Consider the following 23,721-nt stretch of genomic DNA (forward strand, 5'->3'; position numbering starts at 1 on the left):
GCTGAGAGGAAAACCGGGCTCCAACTTGCTGCGGAGCGCATATCAACGTAGAATCTAGCACAAACTTACTTCACCACCTCCATCGGAGGCAAAGTTTGTAAAACTGAATTGTGGGTGTGGTGAGGGGTGTATTTATAGGCATTTTGAGGTTTGGGAAACTTTGCCCCTCCTGGTAGGAATGTATATCCCATACGTCACTAGCTCATGGACTCTTGCTAATTACATGAAAGAAACTACAGTTATGTGCAACATATGGAGCACTGGCTAGAAAAGTAGGGAAACGATGAGCAACTGAGTCTACTAATTAATCAGATGCATCAAGTAAAGGTCTAAGGGTGTATTAAATAGATTACAGAAGCAAACAGCCTGTTATTTTTTCACTTAACATCATGTGCTGTGCAAGTAACTCGAGTAGCTTATACTCTGTTGTAAAGTCGCCCCGTTAAAAAGACATTAAACACCTTGCCTTTGTGTAACATTGTGATTGTCCCGTGTATCCTAGTGAGGCTAAAAAGCACATTCTACAACCTACAAATGCTGCAACCCAAACAGCTGGTTTTGCTGGGCACAAAGCACAATCCAATGACTGGTAGTACCAGCGGCAGAATACAAAATATATAGGAAATTGTTGCTTTAGGTTTATTTATGTATTTAAAATACATAGTTGTGCTCTCTAAAACCACCACCCAATGTTTTCAACAGTGTGTCTATACAAATGGGCTGAGTCTGCAAGAACAGCAGACCAATCTTATTACACACAAATGCCAATACATAGGTACTTAAATTGCCATCATGGCTGGTGGTTTCAAAGACCAAATCCAGCTATTTCATTTGTTAGAAGAACCCTAACGAAGCTCATTATCTGTGTATTTAATTATAGCTGGGGATGCATTTAGTTAAATAAACAGTAGAGCTAAAGTAAACTCACTTGTATTGTGATGACTGAAGAGTTAATATTTACCCTGTAGTCCCCGTTTACACCTTGTCCATGTTCGCGGTCTCGTTTTCTTTCATCAGACTGGCGCTTTAGCCCACGCACAGATGTGTGTCTGATGACAGAGGACTCGCGTGGAGGGGGAGGTACAGCAGGTGGCGGAGGTATTGTTGATAGTGGGTCTGGATCTTCTGGACTGTACATGTCAGGAAGAGGCGGTCGCGGTGGGGCACCATCTTCCTGTGGGTTTGCGCAGATTAAAGGACATTATGACACAGTGCTAGCACCAACAAATAGCTCTGCAGCAAAACCAGAAGTCATTTTTTAAAGGGACAGTATAGTGAGAAAATGACATGATCTCATTCACTATCATCACTGCAATTCTATGCGTTTAAACTCATAAGTAAAATACTACCTGGGAGCTGCAGAAAACTGCTGATCAGAAGCAGAAACTAAACAAATTAGTAGAGCTAGATGCACAACTGGGTCATATTTTTTTTCACTATAAGGGCCCTTTAATTCTTTTGCAGATTTTTTGAAAGTAATAAACACTTATCTGGTATCTTATCTTGCAGATTATTTTACTCTGAAATCAATATTTCAACAACTAGAAATGTATAAATTAATTATATACATACTTGCCAACAGTCCCTGATTTCCAGGGACAGTCCCTGTATTTTGTTGTATGTCCCTGGATTTTTTTTGTCCCTGGAAATGTATGTGTATATATATATATATATATATATATATATATATATATATATATATATATATATATATATATATACACACACACACATACATATATACAGATAGATAGACACCGTACTGTAAAATGTATTTCCCCTTAATCTGTTCCCAGTGACTTGTTATTCCAGCTGCAGAGTGTTAAATGTCTAGGAAGTTGCTCCTTTTATATTTTTTTTTAATAGCTGTTTTTGCTCATTTAAATCACCAACCATAGTTCTGAAGAAAATGACCATTTAAATGGGCCGAGCCTACAGCATCTCTATACACAAAGGCAAATTCTTTGAAACCACCACCTATAATGAAAATGCTAGTACCTATGAGTAAAACTAGTTTTTACAATTGTAGGAATAAGCTATTTCCAGTACATTTGATACCTGACCACTAGTACAAATCATTGGGACCAGAGGGGAAATTAATTACAGTACAGTATCCCTTTAACACTCTGTTTTACTGCAATTGCTTTTCAATAGCTAAACTCAACCCACTACTTGGCTTTATTAGGAAGAGCTAAATTACAGTTAGTGGAATAGACAGAGCAAAGTTTCCTAATTTTGCAGTTTCATATCTGATAATCTCTGTTGAGGCCATTTAGGGGCAGATATGTTGCTGGGTTAGTCTTTTCAAGTCTGCAGTGTACACTTCCAATTAGTTTTACTATGCAAATATTTTGTATTACAGTCTCCAAGTGCTTAAAGGGGCAGTATAAACCAATTTGTATTTAACTACATGTAATAGACACTACTATAAAGAAGAATATGCACAGATACTGATCTAAAAATCCAGTATAAAGCCTTTTAAAAACTTACTTAGAAGCTCACAGTTTAAGCTCTTTTGCCCACCCCCCTAGTCTCGCTCAATCACGTGAGAGCAGGGACTGTCAATCACCTAGAATGAGCAAGTTGGGGGTGACTTATCTCTGCCACCTTTGAGGTGGAGTTGAGGAGAAGAAGCCAGAGTAGCTTCTTAACCCTTTCGCTGCTAAGCCTTTTTTTCACCCCAGTGCTGGGCCAATTTGAGCTTTTTTGCTATCTACATTTAAACCCTATTGTAAATTAAAGTTCAATGAGTGACTCACATAAATGATATATTGTTTTTATCAGCAGGCCCCGCAGATTCCTAATATACCATTATTATGTTTATATTTCATGATATGCGAGATAGCTGCGGCAAAAGCTGTACAATTTTTTTTTATATTTTTGCTTAGATTTTAGTAAATAATATAATAAACGTCCCAGTGACCACTGCTGTTACTGTGATCACCTTACTAAATGGTCATCAAGTGTAGTCGCATGTGAAATAGGGGGCATACAGGATTTGGGGGGTTGTAATATAGATTAGAGAGGCCACATTGTTCAGAAGAGAAATAAAAACAAAATTTATGCTTACCTGATAAATTCATTTCTCCTGTAGTGTGGTCAGTCCACGGGTCATCATTACTTCTGGGATATTATCTCCTCCCCTACAGGAAGTGCAAGAGGATTCACCCAGCAGCGCTGCTATATAGCTCCTCCCCCCTACGTCACCTCCAGTCATTCGACCAAAGGACCAACGAGAAAGGAGAAGCCGAAGGGTGTAGTGGTGACTGGAGTATAATCCAAAAAAATTCTTAGCCTGCCATAAAAAACAGGGCGGGCCGTGGACTGACCACACTACAGGAGAAATGAATTTATCAGGTAAGCATAAATTTTGTTTTCTCCTGTTAAGTGTGGTCAGTCCACGGGTCATCATTACTTCTGGGATACCAATACCAAAGCAAAAGTACACGGATGACGGGAGGGACAGGCAGGCTCCTTATACGGAGGGAACCACTGCCTGAAGAACCTTTCTCCCAAAAACAGCCTCCGAAGAAGCAAAAGTGTCAAATTTGTAAAATTTGGAAAAAGTATGAAGAGAAGACCAAGTTGCAGCCTTGCAAATCTGTTCAACAGAAGCCTCATTCTTAAAGGCCCAAGTGGAAGCCACAGCTCTAGTAGAATGAGCTGTAATCCTTTCCGGAGGCTGCTGTCCAGCAGTCTCATAGGCTAATCGTATTATGCTACGAAGCCAAAAAGAGAGAGAGGTAGCCGAAGCTTTTTGACCTCTCCTCTGACCAGAATAAACGACAAACAGGGAAGACGTTTGACGAAAATCCTTAGTTGCCTGTAGATAAAATTTCAGGGCACGGACTACATCTAGATTGTGTAGCAGACGTTCCTTCTTCGAGGAAGGATTAGGACACAAAGATGGAACAACAATCTCTTGATTGATATTCCTGTTAGTGACCACCTTAGGTAGGAACCCAGGTTTAGTACGCAGAACTACCTTGTCTGAATGAAAAATCAGATAAGGAGAATCACAATGTAAAGCAGATAACTCAGAAACTCTTCGAGCCGAGGAAATAGCCATTAAAAACAGAACTTTCCAAGATAACAACTTGATATCAATGGAATGAAGGGGTTCAAACGGAACACCCTGTAAAACATTAAGAACTAAGTTCAAACTCCATGGCAGAGCAACAGTTTTAAACACAGGCTTGATCCTAGCTAAAGCCTGACAAAAAGCTTGAACGTCCGGAACTTCTGACAGACGTTTGTGTAAGAGAATGGACAGAGCTGAAATCTGTCCCTTTAAAGAACTAGCAGATAACCCCTTTTCTAAACCTTCTTGTAGAAAAGACAATATCCTTGGAATCCTAACCTTACTCCATGAGTAACTCTTGGATTCGCACCAATATAAGTATTTACGCCATATTTTATGGTAAATCCTTCTGGTAACAGGCTTCCTAGCCTGTATTAAGGTATCAATAACTGGCTCAGAAAAACCACGTTTTGATAAAATCAAGCGTTCAATTTCCAAGCAGTCAGCTTCAGAGAAGTTAGATTTTGATGTTTGAATGGACCCTGGATCAGAAGGTCCTGTTTCAGAGGTAGAGACCAAGGCGGACAGGATGACATGTCCACTAGATCTGCATACCAAGTCCTGCGTGGCCATGCAGGTGCTATTAGAATCACTGATGCTCTCTCCTGTTTGATTCTGGCAATCAATCGAGGAAGCATCGGGAAGGGTGGAAACACATAAGCCATCCCGAAGGTCCAAGGTGCTGTCAAAGCATCTATCAGAACCGCTCCCGGATCCCTGGATCTGGACCCGTAGCGAGGAAGCTTGGCGTTCTGACGAGACGCCATGAGATCTATCTCTGGTTTGCCCAAACGTCGAAGTATCTGGGCAAAGACCTCCGGATGAAGTTCCCACTCCCCCGGATGAAAAGTCTGACGACTTAAGAAATCCGCCTCCCAGTTCTCCACTCCCGGGATGTGGATTGCAGACAGGTGGCAAGAGTGAGACTCTGCCCAGCGAATTATCTTTGATACTTCCATCATTGCTAGGGAGCTTCTTGTCCCTCCCTGATGGTTGATGTAAGCTACAGTCGTGATGTTGTCCGACTGAAACCTGATGAACCCCCGAGTTGTAAACTGGGGCCAAGCCAGAAGGGCATTGAGAACTGCTCTCAATTCCAGAATGTTAATTGGAAGGAGACTCTCCTCCTGATTCCATAGTCCCTGAGCCTTCAGAGAATTCCAGACAGCACCCCAACCTAGAAGGCTGGCGTCTGTTGTTACAATTGTCCAGTCTGGCCTGCTGAATGGCATGCCCCTGGACAGGTGTGGCCGATAAAGCCACCATAGAAGAGAATTTCTGGTCTCTTGATTCAGATTCAGAGTGGGGGACAAATCTGAGTAATCCCCATTCCACTGACTTAGCATGCACAATTGCAGCGATCTGAGATGTAGGCGTGCAAAAGGTACTATGTCCATTGCCGCTACCATTAAGCCGATCACCTCCATGCATTGAGCTACTGACGGGTGTTGAATGGAATGAAGGACCCGGCATGCATTTTGAAGCTTTGTTAACCTGTCTTCTGTCAGGTAAATCTTCATTTCTACAGAATCTATCAGAGTCCCCAAGAAGGGAACTCTTGTGAGTGGAAAGAGAGAACTCTTCTTTTCGTTCACCTTCCATCCATGCGACCTTAGAAATGCCAGTACTAACTCTGTATGAGACTTGGCAGTTTGAAAGCTTGAAGCTTGTATCAGAATGTCGTCTAGGTACGGAGCTACCGAAATTCCTCGCGGTCTTAGTACCGCCAGAAGAGTACCCAGAACCTTTGTGAAGATTCTTGGAGCTGTAGCCAGTCCGAATGGAAGAGCTACAAACTGGTAATGCCTGTCTAGAAAGGCAAACCTTAGATACCGGTAATGATTTCTGTGAAACGGTATGTGAAGGTAAGCATCCTTTAAATCCACTGTGGTCATGTACTGACCCTCTTGGATCATGGGCAAAATTGTTCGAATAGTTTCCATCTTGAATGATGGAACTCTTAGGAATTTGTTTAGGATCTTTAAATCCAAGATTGGCCTGAAAGTTCCCTCTTTTTTGGGAACTACAAACAGATTTGAGTAAAACCCTTGTCCTTGTTCCGACCGCGGAACTGGATGGATCACTCCCATTAATAAAAGATCTTGTACGCAGCGTAGGAACGCTTCTTTCTTTATTTGGTTTGTTGACAACCTTGACAGATGAAATCTCCCTCTTGGGGGAGAGGTTTTGAAGTCCAGAAGGTATCCCTGAGATATGATCTCTAACGCCCAGGGATCCTGAACATCTCTTGCCCAAGCCTGGGCGAAGAGAGAAAGTCTGCCCCCTACTAGATCCGGTCCCGGATCGGGGGCCCTCGATTCATGCTGTCTTAGGGGCAGCAGCAGGTTTCCTGGCCTGCTTGCCCTTGTTCCAGGACTGGTTAGGTTTCCAGCCTTGTCTGTAGCGAGCAACAGCTCCTTCCTGTTTTGGTGCAGAGGAAGTTGATGCAGTTCCTGCTTTGAAATTACGAAAGGAACGAAAATTAGACTGTCTAGCCCTAGGTTTGGCTTTGTCCTGAGGCAGGGCATGGCCTTTACCTCCTGTAATGTCAGCGATAATCTCTTTCAACCCGGGCCCAAATAAGGTCTGCCCTTTGAAAGGTATATTAAGCAATTTAGATTTAGAAGTAACATCAGCTGACCAGGATTTTAGCCACAGTGCTCTGCGTGCCTGAATGGCAAATCCGGAATTCTTAGCCGTAAGTTTAGTTAAATGTACTACGGCATCTGAAATAAATGAGTTAGCTAACTTAAGGGCTTTAAGTTTGTCTGTAATCTCATCTAGTGTAGATGATTGAAGTGTCTCTTCCAGAGACTCAAACCAAAATGCTGCTGCAGCCGTGACAGGCGCAATACATGCAAGAGGTTGCAATATAAAACCTTGTTGAACAAACATTTTCTTAAGGTAACCCTCTAATTTTTTATCCATTGGATCTGAAAAGGCACAGCTATCCTCCACCGGGATAGTGGTACGCTTAGCTAAAGTAGAAACTGCTCCCTCCACCTTAGGGACCGTTTGCCATAAGTCCCGTGTGGTGGCGTCTATTGGAAACATTTTTCTAAATATCGGAGGAGGTGAGAACGGCACACCGGGCCTATCCCACTCCTTAGTAACAATTTCAGTAAGTCTCTTAGGTATAGGAAAAACATCAGTACTCGCCGGTACCGCAAAATATTTATCCAACCTACACATTTTCTCTGGTATTGCAACTGTGTTACAATCATTCAGAGCCGCTAACACCTCCCCTAGTAATACACGGAGGTTTTCCAGCTTAAATTTAAAATTTGAAATATCTGAATCCAATCTGTTTGGATCAGAACCGTCACCCACAGAATGAAGTTCTCCGTCCTCATGTTCTGCCGCCTGTGACGCAGTGTCTGACATGGCCCTAATATTATCAGCGCACTCTGTTCTCACCCCAGAGTGATCACGCTTACCTCTTAGTTCTGGTAATTTAGCCAAAACTTCAGTCATAACAGTAGCCATATCCTGTAATGTGATTTGAAATGGCCGCCCAGATGTACTCGGCGCTACAATATCACGCACCTCCCGAGCGGGAGATGCAGGTACTGACACGTGAGGCGAGTTAGTCGGCATAACTCTCCCCTCGTTGTCTGGTGAAATATGTTCAATTTGTACAGATTGACTTTTATTTAAAGTAGCATCAATACAGTTAGTACATAAACTTCTATTGGGCTCCACTTTGGCATTAGCACATATAGCACATGTATCTTCCTCTGAATCAGACATGTTTAACACACTAGCAATTAACTAGCAACTTGGAAATGCTTTTTCAAGTAATTTACAATAATATGAAAACGAACTGTGCCTATAAGAAGCACAGAAAAAATTATGACAGTTGAAAATAATTAAGTTATAGCATCAATCTTTGTCAGAAATATACAATTTTAGCAAAGGATTGTTCCCATTAGCAAAGGATAACTAACCCAGGCAGCAGAAAAAATACACAAATAAACGTTTTTTATCACAGTCAACTACAATCTTCACAGCTCTGCTGTGATGATTACCTCCCTCAAAAAAGGCTTTGGAGATCCCTGAGTTCTGTAGAGATGAACCGGATCATGCAGGAAGAAAATGAACCTCTGACTGAGTTTTTTGATGCGTAGTAAAAGCGCCAAAAATGGCCCCTCCCCCTCACACATAACAGTGAGAGAGATCAGTGAACTGCTTTAATTTAAACAAAACTATTGCCAAGTGGAAAAAATAGTGCCCAAAACATTTTTTCACCCAGTACCTCAGAGAAATAAACGTTTTTACATGCCAGCAAAAAAACGTTTAACCTCAATAAATTAATTGTTATTTAAAACCTATTGCAAGTCCCTGCAAATTAGGTTAAGTCTATGCATACAGTAAAAATCCAGTGAAGTACCATTCCCCAGAATACTGAAGTGTAAAATATACATACATGACAGCCTGATACCAGCTACATCTACTGCATTTAAGGCTGAGTTTACATTATAACGGTATGGCAGGATTTTCTCATCAATTCCATGTCAGAAAATAACAAACTGCTACATACCTCTTTGCAGATTAATCTGCCCGCTGTCCCCTGATCTGAAGTTTACCTCTCCTCAGATGGCCGAGAAACAGCAATATGATCTTAACTACTCCGGCTAAAATCATAGAAAAACTCAGGTAGATTCTTCTTCAAATTCTACCAGAGAAGGAATAACACACTCCGGTGCTATTATAAAATAACAAACTTTTGATTGAAGGTATAAAACTAAGTATAATCACCAAAGTCCTCTCACACATCCTATCTATTCGTTGGGTGCAAGAGAATGACTGGAGGTGACGTAGGGGGGAGGAGCTATATAGCAGCGCTGCTGGGTGAATCCTCTTGCACTTCCTGTAGGGGAGGAGATAATATCCCAGAAGTAATGATGACCCGTGAACTGACAACACTTAACAGGAGAAAACATGTTTTTCTTGCAAGGTGTTCACCTGACTCCTATCTTTTTGAGAGAGGGACTTGTCTACTAATAAACTTTATTATTAGAGGTCTCTACACACTAGATAGTTTTTATTGCATGTATAATGAGCCATTCACAAGCAAATCCCCTTGTGATATTCTACTTTATTTTTAAAAGATATTTTCTGTGTTACTGCTCTAATTAAAAGACCAGGGGATTCTCTTTAAAACGAGGGGTCTTGGAGGTTTGTAGCTGCTATAAGAGCTGAGATTGTGGTGTTTGAAGAACCTCCCCCATCTAGTTCCTTTGCAGCTACACTGAGCTTCCTGGTTCTGCCCCTTTTGTGACATCATCACGTGCGTACAAGGTGATGTCACCGGCAATCCTAGCAAGTCTGGGAGTGCCGCCCACTAGGCCACCAATGATCCCCGGCCTGTAGTGAGGGGGACAGCTGAAAACAGTGTTTGATTGGGGATCCCCCTGCATGACGAGAAGGGCTCTTCATGCGCCTACAGGTAGTGATGTGCATGATGAGAACGCCTTGTCATGCGCATCAAAGGGGTTAAAGGAACAGTCAAAATAAAACTTAAATTGAAGGGACAGAGTATGACATTTTAACCAACGTTCCAATTTACTTCTATTATCAATTTGCTTAGTTCTCTGGGCATTCTTTGTTAAAGAATAATTCTAGGTGAGCTCAGGAGCGTGCAGTGATCCCAACATTGTTTTTTGCAGGGTTATGCAACATTGCAAATACTGCTGCCATAGACTGCTAAAGACATGTGTACACTCTTAAGCTTCTATCAGACTACCTAGGTTTAGGAATCAATAAAAGATAACAAGAGAACAAAGCAAATTTGGTAAAAGTAAATTATATGCTTTTCCTGAATCATGAATGTTTAATTTTGGCTTTACTTTGCCTTTAAGGGGATCAAAAGCTCAAAATAGAAATGTGCCTGAGGGAATTGAAATATAAACATTTTTGCAATATACGTCCATTAGTGTTATGCAGCTTGTACGGCAACAAATGAACAAATGCAACACAGACCACCAGTAGCTGTCTGAGTCTCTAATCACAAATAGCATATGCACATATGCCACTGAAACAGTCATAACTTTTATTAGACATATTTGTGCTATTGGATGTTCACTGCAGAAATGATTATATTTAAAATGACAGTTCGCCCACGCACATTTCAGTTATAACTTTTCTATCCCTTTAATTTTGAGGCTGCCGACTTGCTCATGTGACCCTGCACTTCAATGGGTCAGAAGCTACAAATTGTGTCACTCTTTCACTACAAACATAAGCTGTCAGACGGACACTTTTACATTTTCATGTATTAACAAATTGATCTCTTTCTCTTGATATCCTTTGTTACAGCGTATCTCCTTTCCTTGAGAGCATACTGAGGTAGACTCAGGAGTGTCTTGAGCGTCATATCTATAACTTACAAATGTTACAAATATCGTTGCAATCACTGAATTATGAAAGTTTAATTTTGACTTCTTTGCACCTCAAAGTAAAGAGACAAAAATGACTTGCTGTGATTTCTAACACAGAAACATAAGATTCTGACCAATGAAATGAATAATGATTTCTAAAATACAATATATGCTATTGTATAATAGGAGATGTTCAAGCAATTCCAATTAATAGTTTTCCCAAAAAATATTGTATTATATATGAAAAAGCAATTTTCATTTGAGTTATGGTGGAGATAAATCCCTGCTTGCTTACCCCAGAAGTATCCTATATAAACTGTTACAAATGCACCAGGGAACTCTGGGTAGACATTTAATATCTAATATGCATATCTTACCCAGAGTTCCCTGGTGCATTGGTTACAGTGTATACATCATACTTCTGGGGTAAGCAAGCGGGGATTCTTGCCTGGATCTGCTAAATTTCTATTCAATCATTTTACATTTATATATATAAACAGATAAACGAATGATTAAAAATACAATATTTTTCTGGAGAGCAATCGACTGGGGTTGCTTGAACATCTCCTACTGTATATAGGTAACACTAAGTGAGTAGCTAATCTCACAGCATTGATTCTAGCTTCTGCCACTCACAAGCATTGGTTGTAGTCTAGGAGGTGACGGAATATGAGGTTCCGATTTATGCAGCAGCTGCGGTTGTAAATACGGCTGAGGGTACATCCCAACCTCAAGAGGAGGCTTGACAAGGCTTGATGGAGGATTTAGTGGGGACACCGATTTACTGCGTACGGATGTAAATGCTGTTGTCCTGGAAGGCACAAATTGGAAGGGAGCCGAAGGCACGGTTTTTCTTTCTAAAAGACAGAACACATGGACATTTATTTATTGCCTGTGATAACAATGAATGGGATAATGTCTCCATAGCTTATCCGAGTGTCAGACACTCTGCTCCAAGCACGGTAGGCAAAAAGTGTGTCACATAAATCTAACCATATTTGCATAACCTATTCTTAATAGATTTATGTTCCTAAAACAGAATAACTACAGTCACAGCAGATAAGTGATAAACTTAAATAAAACAATTTTTTTCTAATTCACAAAGCTGTTATTTTTTAAAAAACAAATATTTTTAGGATTATTATTATCGGTTATTTCTAGAGCGTCAACAGATTCTGCAGCGCTATAAACATAGGCAGTATACAAGGTAGCAATTATAGGGATCAAATGGGTAGAGGGCCCTGCCTAGAGTCAAGATCTGCGAAAAGGATCACAAAGAAAGAGGGCACCTCCTAGAGCAACACCACCAGGATATCCAGGTGGTGAGGTGGAAAATCAGGCTCAGGCTTCCATATGGTACAACATAGATTTATTTTACAAAATTAAAAACATAGGGTGTTCAAACGTCACCCATAAAATATATAAACAAATATATAAATATTTTAAAATAAATCTATGTTGTACCATATGGAAGCCTGAGCCTGATTTTCCCACCTCACCACCTGGATATCCTGGATCCCTACATCCTGTTGCAGGATCAGTGTAGCTGGGTCACAGTGAATCCCCAGTCTGCGTCATTAAGCACATTGGGTGCTGCTCCTTTTGTGAGTATTATTTCAGATTGAATCTGCTGTATCCATCATTATATCAGTGTTGTTCTTTGTGATCCTTTTCACAGATCTTGGTTCTTTGTCGATTATCCACAAGAGGAGCTGCTCACATCCACAGGAACACAGTGGTATTGGTTTGTTGATGGATCACCGATTATCAGACGTCATATAATCATTGATGAATACATCAGGACAATCCTGTTAACTTGGAATTGGTCTTTAAAGAGTTATTCTAAAGATACAGCCAAGGTCTACCTTATAACTGGTGATTATAATTGTACATGGTATCTATTTGTGTACACAACTGTCTGAATGTACTCCACCTATTATATTTCTATATATCAGTCCATTGTAAGATTTATTGCACAAAATACTTTTATTAATCACAACACAGTACAGTTTGGTTGAGATTGATCAATCCACACACTATATTTTTGTATACATAGCTCCCCCCCTAAGGCTGGACACTTTGGTGCCACAGCAGTTGAATACTATTCCTGCCTAGAGTCACACTGTTGTAGTCCGCTCTTGTGAAGGTGATCTGCAAGCATTACATTCTAAGGGGGTTCATGGCGTATAGCAATGGAGAAGAAGAAATGGTATTAGGAAAGGTTAGTGTAAGTTGTATGCATCCCTGAACAGAAGAGTCTTTAGGGAGTGCTTGAAGCTTTCAAAACTAGGGGAGCGTCTTGTGGAGCCAGCCTGGAGAAGTCCTGTAAACGGGAATGTGAGGAGGTAACAAGAGAGGAGGAGAGTAGGAGGTCATGAGCAGAGTGAAGGGGACGGGAGGGAAAGTATCTGGAGACAAGGTCTGAGATGTAGGGGCGAGCAGTGCATTTGAGGACTTTGTATATCAGAGTGAGAATTTTGTGTTTAATCCTTGAGGCACGAGGAAGCCAGTGAAAGGATTGACAGAGAGGTGCAGCAGATGAAGAGCGGCGTGTAAGGAAGATGAGCCTGGCAGAGGCATTCATTATGGATTGTAAAGGAGCTAGGCGGTAGCTGGGGAGACCAGAGAGGACAGAGTTGGAGTAGTCAAGGCGGAAAAGGATGAAAGAGTGGATTAAAATGTTAGTTGTGTCTTGTGTAAGGAAATGTCTAATTTTAGAGATGTTTTTAAGATGGAAGCGGCAGGATTTAGCCAAAGCCTGAATGTAATGAGTGAAAGAAAGATCTGAGTCAAGTGTGACCTAAAGACATTTTGCATGCAAGATAGGGTAATGATGGAGTTGTTGACAGTTATAAAGAGATGGGGGGTGGAGATTTTAGAAGAAGGGGGGAAAATGAGGAGCTCAGTTTTGGAGAGATTTAGTTTAAGGTAGTAAGAGGACATCCATGAAGAGATGTGAGAAAGAAAGTTAGTGACACGGGTTAGCAAGGAAGGAGATAGGTCTGGAGCAGAGATGTAGATTTTAGCGTTGTCGGCATACAAATGATATTGAAACCCATGGGACTTTATTAGGGAACCTAATGATGATGTGTAGATTGAGAAGAGAAGGGGGCCGAGGACAGAGCCTTGCGGTATTTCAACAGAAAGTGGTAATGGGGCAGAGAAGGCTACACTAAAGGTACGGTTAGACAGATAGGAATAAAACCACGAGAGGGCTGTGTCACAAATGCCAAAGGATAGGAGGGTTTGGAGCAAAAGAGGGTGGTCGACAGTATCAAAAGCTGCGGACAGATCAAGGAGGATAAGCAGAGAGAAGTGGCTGGATTTTGCTGTAAGTAGGTTGTTGGTAACCTTAACGATTGCTATCTATGTGGAGTGATGGGGGCAAAATCCAGATTGCAGTGGGTCAAGGAGAGAGTTTGGTGTAAGGAAATGGGATAGGCATGCATGTACCAGCTTTTCAAGAAGCTTTGAGGCAAGAGGGAGGAGGGAAATAGGGCGGTAGTTGGATGGGGAGGTTGGATAGAGAGACAAAGGGACCCTAAAGTCAAACACAAACTGATTCAGATATATTATGCAGTTTTAAGGAACTTTCCAATATACTTCCATTATCAAATTGCCCACAGTCTTTTTATTTGCACACTTTCTGAGGAACCAGCTCATACTTGGCATGCACAAGAATTTACAGTGTATACATATGAGTCTGATTGGCTGATGGCTATCACATGACACAGGGGCAGGTATTGAAGGAAATTAAGAAATTTGCGATAAAAAAAATCTAATTTAAGATTCAGAGCAATTGCTATTATGTTCTTTTTATTATGTATTTGTTGTTTCTACTGTGTCATTTACATAACCTAAAGGTTACAAAAATGCTTAAAAATACATTATGACCAAAAGCTACTGAAAATCTGAAAAAAAAATAGAGAACTAACTTTAAATGGACATGAAAGTCAAAGTAAAAAATGTAAAACATTGTCACAAACACTGCTGCCATATTTAAGACACGTGCACGATCCTGAGCATGCACAACCTCAGTATGTTCTCATGGAAAGGCACTACAATTTAACAACGGAGACCAATAGGTAAATTTGACAATAAAATGAAATTGCATTTATATGTACACTTTATCTCAAGCATAAAAATGTCATTTTGACTGTCCCGTTAAAACTATTGCCAAGTGTACGGTTGTAGAAAAGAGCAGAGGAAAGTTGTACAGATTTGTTGCCTACTATCAGAGTGGCTGGAAAAACTATTGCAGGCTTTAAAACCCTGACCCTGTGACACTGATCAGTTCTTGTAATCATTCATATCTATATCTAATCAGCCTCAGTAAAGGGCATCATTTAAACATACGCCAGACACTTTTCAAAGGGTTGAGTCCCTAGACTGAAAATGTTGCTAACTTAAAGCGACAGTCTACTACAGAATTTTTATTTTTTCAAAATATATAATTCCCTTTATTACCCATTCCCTAGTTTTGCATAACCAACACAGTTATATTAGTATGCTGTTTACTTCTGTGATTACCTTGTATCTAAACCTCTGCAGACTGCTCCTTATCTCAGTTATATTAATATACTTTTTACCTCTGTGATTACCCTGTATCTAAGCCTCTGCAGACTGCTCCTTATCTCAGTTATATTAATATACTTTTTACCTCTGTGATTACCCTGTATCTAAACCTCTGCAGACTGCTCCTTATCTCAGTTATATTAATTTTTTTTTATACCTCTGTGATTACCCTGTATCTAAGCCTCTGCAGACTGCCCCTTATCTCAGTTATATTAATATACTTTTTACCTCTGTGATTACCCTGTATCTAAACCTCTGCAGACTGCTCCTTATCTCAGTTATATTAATATACTTTTTACCTCTGTGATTTACCTGTATCTAAGAATCTGCAGACTGCCCCTTATGTCAGTTATATTAATATACTTTTTACCTCTGTGATTACCTTGTATCTAAGCCTCTGCAGACTGCCCCTTATCTCAGTTATATTAATATACTTTTTACCTCTGTGATTACCCTGTATCTAAGCCTCTGCAGACTGCTCCTTATCTCAGTTATATTAATATATTTTTTACCTCTGTGATTTCTCTGTATCTAAGCCTCTGCAGACTGCCCCTTATGTCAGTTATATTAATATACTTTTTACCTCTGTGATTACCCTGTATCTAAGCCTCTGCAGACTGCTCCTTATCTCAGTTACATTAATATACTTTTACCTCTGTGATTACCCTGTATCTATGCCTCTGCAGACTGCTCCTTATCTCAGTTATATTAATATACTTTTTACCTCTGTGATTACCTTGTATCTAAGCCTCTGCAGACTGCCCCTTATCTCAGTTATATTAATATACTTTTTACCTCTGTGAATACCCTGTATCTATACCTCTGCAGACTGCTCCTTATCTCAGTTATATTAATATACTTTTTACCTCTGTGATTACCCTGTATCTAAGCCTCTGCAGACTGCTCCTTATCTCAGTTATAGTAATATACTTTTTACCTCTGTGATTACCTTGTATCTAAAGCCTCTGCAGACTGCCCCCTTATCTCAGTTATATTAATATACTTTTTACCTCTGTGATTACCTTGTATCTAAGCCTCTGCAGACTGCCCCTTATCTCAGTTATATTAATATACTTTTTACCTCTGTGATTACCCTGTATCTAAGCCTCTGCAGACTGCTCCTTATCTCAGTTATATTAATATACTTTTTACCTCTGTGATTACCCTGTATCTAAGCCTCTGCAGACTGCTCCTTATCTCAGTTATATTAATATATTTTTTACCTCTGTGATTTCCCTGTATCTAAGCCTCTGCAGTCTGCTCCTTATCTCAGTTATAGTAATATACTTTGTACCTCTGTGATTACCCTGTATCTAAGCCTCTGCAGACTGCTCCTTATCTCTGTTATATTAATGTACTTTTTACCTTTGTGATTACCTTTTATTTAAGCCTCTGCAGATTGCCCCTTATCTCAGTTATATTAATGTACTTTTTACCTCTGTGATTACCTTGTATCTAACCCTCTGCAGACTGCCCCTTATCTCAGTTATAGTAATATACTTTTTACCTCTGTGATTACCTTGTATCTAACCCTCTGCAGACTGCTCCTTATCTCAGTTATATTAATATACTTTTTCATCTCTGTGATTACCTTGTATCTAAGCCTCTGCAGACTGCTCCTTATCTCAGTTATATTAATATACTTTTTACCTCTGATTACCTTGTATCTAGGCCTCTGCAGACTGCTCCTTATCTGTTATATTAATATACTTTCTACCTCTGTGATTACCTTGTATCTAAGCCTCTGCAGACTGCCCCTTATTTTAGTTCTTTTTAGTTCTTTTAACAAACTTGCATTTTAGCCAATCGGTGCCGACTCCACATGAGTGAGCACAATGTTATATGTCACACATGAACTAGCACTGCCTAGCTGTGAAAACTGTCAAAATACACTGAGATAAGAGGCGGCCTTCAAGGGCTTAGAAATTAACATATGAGCCTACATAGGTTTAGCTTTCAACAAAGAATACTAAGAGATCAAAGCAAATTTTATGATAAAAGTAAATTGGAAAATTGTTAAAATCACACACCTTATCTGAATCATGAAAGTTTACTTTTGACTAGTCTGTCTCTTTAATAATCACTTCAAATACTGATTTTATATGCACCTTATTCTCAATGCAGCGTTTAATCTCTGATAAATATGTTTATGTAAACAATATAAAGAAATTGTCCTTTTAATAAATTAGTAACACATTTTTATATAAAATGTTATCTTTTTAGGTCATTTGGGTTCATTCCCCACCCCACAACATTATACAAACTTGAAAGTAAAATGTTAAACATTGGTATTAAGATGATATTTTTGCACCTAAACCTTACCTGGATTTTTAAAAGATTCTATAAGCACCTTGTAGTTTAGTTTATTTGTGCTGAGACCGGCCGTAACGTCTTCGATTCTCCACAGGTCTTTTTGCAACTGAGCCTTTTCCTAAATAACAAAGACACATGAGATAAAAGCTGCAATGAACACATCACATTATCAGCACCTTCTGCAGAGTAACACATTGTACACAAATGGGCTGCAAATAAAGTTATTCAAAAAAAAGTTACATCTGGAATATTTGAAAATTCATCACAACTTTGATAAAAGGGTCATGAAACCCACATTTGTTCTTTTACAATTTAGAAAGAACATACTTTCCAATTGACTTCTATTATTACATTTGCATTCTTTTTTGAAGGAGCAGCTATAAAGTCGACGATCTACATCAGCTGCTCCGCTCTGCCAGTCTCTACACTGGCTCCCCATACACTCCAGAATACAATTTAAAGTATTAGCCCTAACTTACAAAGCACTCAACAGTCTAACTCCCAACTATATTTCCTTTCTCATCGTGAAATATTCCCCATCCCGTCCTCTTCGATCAACCTCTGACCTGCGTCTCTACACTCCTGTTAACTCTACGTCCCACTCCCGCCTCCAAGACTTCGCACATGTTGCTCCTGTCCTCTGGAACTCTCTACCCTGCTCCATCAGACTGTCTCCAACCTTATATAGCTTCAGACGCTCCTTGAAAACCCACCTATTTAGAGAGGCTTACCATCTCTCCTCCATCCCTCATCCGAACCAAACTAATACATGAACTGCCTGACTCGCTGCTGGAACTACAACTGATGCGACAAGCTACCCCAACCTTATGTCTCTGCACCCTAAACCTATAGACTGTGAGCTCTCCGGAGCAGGGCCCTCTTCCTCCTGTGCTAGATTTGTTTAGTCTTGTTATGTTTTGTATTGTATCACAAATCTTTGTCATTGTATACCCCTATCATTGTACCCAGCACTACGGAATTTGGCGGCGCTATACAAATAAATGATAATAATAATAATATAAACTACTTGGAGCTAGCTGACCACATCAGGTGAGCGAATTACAAGAGGCAGATATGTGCAACTACCAATCAGCAGCTGGTTCCCAGTCGTGCATCGCTGCTCCTGAGTCTATCTAGGTATGATTTTCAACAACGGATACCAAAAGAACAAAGTCATTTAGATAGTAGAAGTATATTGTTTTCTAGGACATGCGCTCTCTGTCTTTACTGTCCCTCGGCTGTATAAAACACGCTTACTTGGCAATGATTAAAAAGTGTAAGAGCAGAAATTCATATCTGTTTTTGTTTTCATAATAAAATGACATTAAAATGTGTCACAAAACTTAAGATCTATTTCTGATTTTCACATTAACAAAAATACTTAAAGGGACAGTAAAGTCAAAATAAAATTTCACGATTCCGATAGAGAATGCAATTTTAAACAACTTTCCAAGTTACGTTTATCTCATTTGCTTTGTTCTCTTGATATCCTTTGTTTAGAGTAAACCTAGGTAGGCTGATGGGAGCTTAGGAGTGTGCACGTGTCTATAGCAGTGGTTGTGATACATAGTTGCAAACACTGCTGCCAGGTGGCTAAATACACATGCACCCTTTAACAAAGGATACCAAGACCCCCTTGATATTATAATAAAAAATGTTTAATAATGTGTAGTAAAAAGATTGAAATATATTTTATTATATTTTGTCCCCTTTTCTTGAAATTTATTTTGAAAATTGTGCTATTCCCATTTGCTGTTAGAAGTGCAGAATCTAGACTGTTTTACATACCTCAAAGTGATTGGTTATAACTGCCCCTGATACACCTAGGTTACAATATGGCAGCATCACCTATTGCTTTATGGACAGTAAAACTCACATTTTTTAAATATTTATTTTTAAAACTAAACCTGCATATTATTCTCAAGCTAATCCTTGCTTTGAATTCATTATTACACTTAGCATTTATTTAGTGTTTAATGTCCCTTTAAAGGGACAGTAAAGTAAAAATTAAACTTTCATTATCCAGATAGAGCATGCAACTTTTCCCATTATCTCATTTGCTTTGTTCTTATGGTATCCTTTGTTTAAAAGCATACTTAGGTAGGCTCAGGTGAAGCAATGAACTACTGGGATATAGTAGCTGATTGGTGGCTGCACATATGTGCCTTGACATTGGTTTACCTGATATGTTTAGCTAGCTCCCAGTAGTGCATTGTTGCTTCTTTAACAAAGGATACCAAGAGAACGAAGCAAATTAGATAACAGAAGTAATCTGGAAAGTTGTTTAAAAACATAATTTATGAAGAACTTGTCTTCTCTTCCACTACAAGGTAACCATAATTTTATTCCTGGACTAGAATCAGACGTTTTTAAAATATGGGTGTTAAAGGACATAACTACAATGTCTCATTTAATTAATTTCAATAAATTAAATCTTTTTCTGAATTACAAAAACATAATTTATGTAAGAATTTACCTGATAAATTCATTTCTTTCATATTGGCAAGAGTCCATGAGCTAGTGACATATGGGATATACAATCCTACCAGAAGGGGCAAAGTTTCCCAAACCTCAAAATGCCTATAAATACACCCCTCACCACACCCACAATTCAGTTTAATGAATAGCCAAGCAGTGGGGTGATAAAGAAAGGAGTAGAAAGCCTCAACAAAGGAAATTTGGAAATAATTGTGCTTTATACAAAAAATCATAACCACCATAAAAAGGGTGGGTCTCATGGACTCTTGCCAATATGAAAGAAATGAATTCATCAGGTAAGTTCTTACATAAATTATGTTTTCTTTCATGTAATTGGCAAGAGTCCATGAGCTAGTGACATATGGGATATCAATACCCAAGATTGGAGTCTTCCACTCAAGAGTCACTAGAGAGGGATGGAATAAAAATAAAAACAGCCATATTCCGCTGACAAAATTAATCCACAACCCAAAAAAATCAGTTTATTTCATTTTTGAAAGAAAAAAACTTAAAACAAAAGCAGAAGAATCAAACTGAAACAGCTGCCTGAAGAACTTTTCTACCAAAAACTGCTTCCGAAGAAGCAAATACATCAAAACGGTAGAATTTAGTAAATGTATGCAAAGAGGACCAAGTCGCCGCTTTGCAAATCTGATCAACTGAAGCTTCATTCTTAAAAGCCCACGAAGTGGAGACTGATCTAGTAGAATGAGCTGTAATTCTCTGAGGCGGGGCCTGACCCGACTCCAAATAAGCTTGATGAATCAAAAGTTTCAACCAAGAAGCCAAGGAAATAGCAGAAGCCTTCTGACCTTTCCTAGGACCAGAAAATATAACAAATAGAGTGGAAGTCTTCCTGAAATCTTTAGTAGCTTCCACATAATATTTCAAAGCTCTTACCACATCCAAAGAATGTAAGGATCTCTCCAAAGAATTCTTAGGATTAGGACATAAGGAAGGGACAACAATTTCTCTACTAATGTTGTTAGAATTCACAACCTTAGGTAAAAATTGAAAAGAAGTCTGCAAAACTGCCTTATCCTGATGAAAAATCAGAAAAGGAAACTCACAAGAAAGAGCAGATAGCTCAGAAACTCTTCTAGCAGAAGAGATAGCCAAAAGGAACAACACTTTCCAAGAAAGTAGTTTAATGTCCAAAGAATGCATAGGCTCAAATGGAGGAGCCTGTAAAGCCTTCAGAACCAAATTAAGACTCCAAGGAGGAGAAATTGATTTAATGATAGGCTTAATACGAACTAAAGCCTGTACAAAACAGTGAATATCAGGAAGTATAGCAATCTTTCTGTGAAATAAAACAGAAAGAGTGGAGATTTGACCTTTCAAGGAACTTGCAGACAAACCCTTATCCAAACCATCCTGAAGGAACTGTAAAATTCTAGGAATTCTAAAAGAATGCCAGGAGAATTTATGAGAAGAACACCATGAAATGCAAGTCTTCCAAACTCTATAATAAATCTTTCTAGAGACAGATTTACAAGCTTGTAACATAGTATTAATCACTGAGTCAGAGAAACCTCTATGACTTAGAACTAAGCGTTCAATTTCCATACCTTCAAATTTAATGATTTGAGATCCTGATGGAAAAACGGACCTTGAGATAGTAGGTCCAGCCGTAACGAAAGTGGCCAAGGCGGGCAACTGGACATCCGAACCAGATCCGCATACCAAAACCTGTGTGGCCATGCTGGAGCCACCAGCAACACAAAAGACTGTTCCATGATGATTTTGGAGATCACTCTTGGAAGGAGAACTAGAGGCGGGAAGATGTAAGCAGGATGATAACACCAAGGAAGTGTCAGTGCATCCACTGCTTCCGCCTGAACATCCCTGGACCTGGACAGGTATCTGGGAAGTTTCTTGTTTAGATGAGAGGCCATGAGATCTATCTCTGGAAGACCCCACATCTGAACAATCTGAGAAAACACATCTGGATGGAGAGACCACTCCCCTGGAAGTAAAGTCTGGCGGCTGAGATAATCCGCTTCCCAATTGTCTACACCTGGGAAATGCACCGCAGAGATTAGACAGGAGCTGGATTCCGCCCAAGCAAGTATCCGAGATACTTCTTTCATAGCTTACCCTGATGATTGACATAAGCCACAGTTGTGATATTGTCTGTCTGAAAACAAATGAACGGTTCTCTCTTTAGTAGAGGCCAGAACTGAAGAGCCCTGAGAATTGCATGGAGTTCTAAAATATTTATTGGTAATCTCGCCTCTTGAGATTTCCAAACCCCTTGTGTTGTCAGAGATCCCCAAACAGCTCCCCAACCTGAAAGACTCGCATCTGTTGAGATCACAGTCCAGGTTGGTCGAACAAAAGAAGCCCCTTGAACCAAACGATGGTGATCTATCCACCATGTCAGAGAGTGTTGTACATTGGGATTCAAGGATATTAATTGTGATATCTTTGTATAATCCCTGCACCATTGATTCAGCATGCAAAGCTGTAGAGGTCTCATGTGAAAACGAGCAAAGGGGATCGCGTCCGATGCTGCAGTCATGAGACCTAAAATTTCCATGCACAAAGCTACCGAAGGGAATGATTGAGACTGAAGGTTTCGACAGGCTGAAACCAATTTTAAACGTCTCTTTTCTGTTAGAGACAAGGTCATGGACACTGAATCTATTAGAAAACCCAAAAAGGTTACCTTTGTCTGAGGAATCAAGGAACTCTTTGGTAAATTGATCCTCCAACCATGTCTTTGAAGAAACGACACAAGTTGATTCGTATGAGATTCTGCAGAATGTGAAGACTGAGCAAGTACCAAGATATCGTCCAAATAAGGAAATACCGCAATACCCTGTTCTCTGATTACAGAGAGAAGGGCACCGAGAACCTTTGAAAAGATCCTTGGAGCTGTTGCTAGGCCAAAAGGAAGGGCAACAAACTGGTAATGCTTGTCTAGAAAAGAGAATCTCAGGAACTGATGGTGATCTGGATGAATTGGAATATGAAGATATGCATCCTGTAAGTCTATTGTAGACATATAATGCCCTTGCTGAACAAAAGGCAGAATAGTCCTTATAGTCACCATTTTGAATGTTGGTATTCTTACATAACGATTCAATATTTTTAGATCCAGAACTGGTCTGAAGGAATTCTCCTTCTTTGGTACAATGAATAGATTTGAGTAAAACCCCAGACCCCGTTCCAGAACTGGAACTGGCACAATTACCCCAGCCAACTCTAGATCTGAAACACATTTCAGAAACGCCTGAGCCTTCACTGGATTTATTGGAATGCGAGAGAGAAAAAAATCTTCTCGCAGGCGGCCTTACCTTGAAACCTATTCTGTACCCTTCTGAAACAATGTTCTGAATCCAAAGACTGTGAATCGAATTGATCCAAATATCTTTGAAAAATCGTAACCTGCCCCCTACCAGCTGTGCTGGAATGAGGGCCGCACCTTCATGTGGACTTGGGAGCTGGCTTTGACTTTCTAAAAGGCTTGGATTTATTCCAGACTGGAGAAGGTTTCCAAACGGAAACCGTTCCCTTAGGGGAAGGGTCAGGCTTCTGTTCCTTATTTTGACGAAAGGAACGAAAACGATTAGCAGCCCTGTATTTGCCTTTAGATTTTTTGTCCTGAGGCAAAAAGGTTCCTTTCCCCCCAGTAACAGTTGAAATAATAGAATCAAACTGAGAACCAAATAATTTATTACCTTGGAAAGAAAGAGAAAGCAAAGTTGACTTAGAAGTCATATCTGCATTCCAAGTTTTAAGCCATAAAGCTCTTCTAGCTAAAATAGCTAAAGACATATACCTGACATCAATTCTAATGATATCAAAGATGGCATCACAAATAAAGTTATTAGCATGTTGAAGAAGTTTAACAATGCTATGAGTATTATGATCTGACACTTGTTGCGC

The 23,721-nt window shown here is 39.6% G+C and overlaps 1 protein-coding gene and 1 long non-coding RNA gene across 5 annotated transcripts in view; both read right to left on the minus strand.

The window, feature by feature from the left end:
- PLEKHA7 (pleckstrin homology domain containing A7) overlaps window positions 1-23,721 on the minus strand; it is a 918,161-nt gene that overhangs the window by 121,383 nt on the left and 773,057 nt on the right. For all 4 annotated transcript variants that reach the window (XM_053720631.1, XM_053720632.1, XM_053720630.1 and 1 more), the window contains 3 exons: window positions 17,359-17,467; window positions 11,098-11,318; window positions 962-1,174 (listed from right to left, as the gene is read on the minus strand). In XM_053720631.1, coding sequence (XP_053576606.1) covers window positions 962-1,174; window positions 11,098-11,318; window positions 17,359-17,467 — 543 coding nt within the window. The remainder of the gene's footprint in view (window positions 1-961; window positions 1,175-11,097; window positions 11,319-17,358; window positions 17,468-23,721) is intronic.
- Window positions 15,446-16,202, minus strand: LOC128666180 (uncharacterized). Its single transcript, XR_008403214.1, has 3 exons — window positions 15,825-16,202; window positions 15,690-15,752; window positions 15,446-15,477 (listed from the first exon to the last, which is right to left on the minus strand). It is a non-coding gene; the product is annotated as an uncharacterized LOC128666180 (long non-coding RNA).

This window comes from Bombina bombina, chromosome 7 (genome assembly GCF_027579735.1).
Source record: "Bombina bombina isolate aBomBom1 chromosome 7, aBomBom1.pri, whole genome shotgun sequence".
Classification (NCBI taxonomy): domain Eukaryota; kingdom Metazoa; phylum Chordata; class Amphibia; order Anura; family Bombinatoridae; genus Bombina; species Bombina bombina.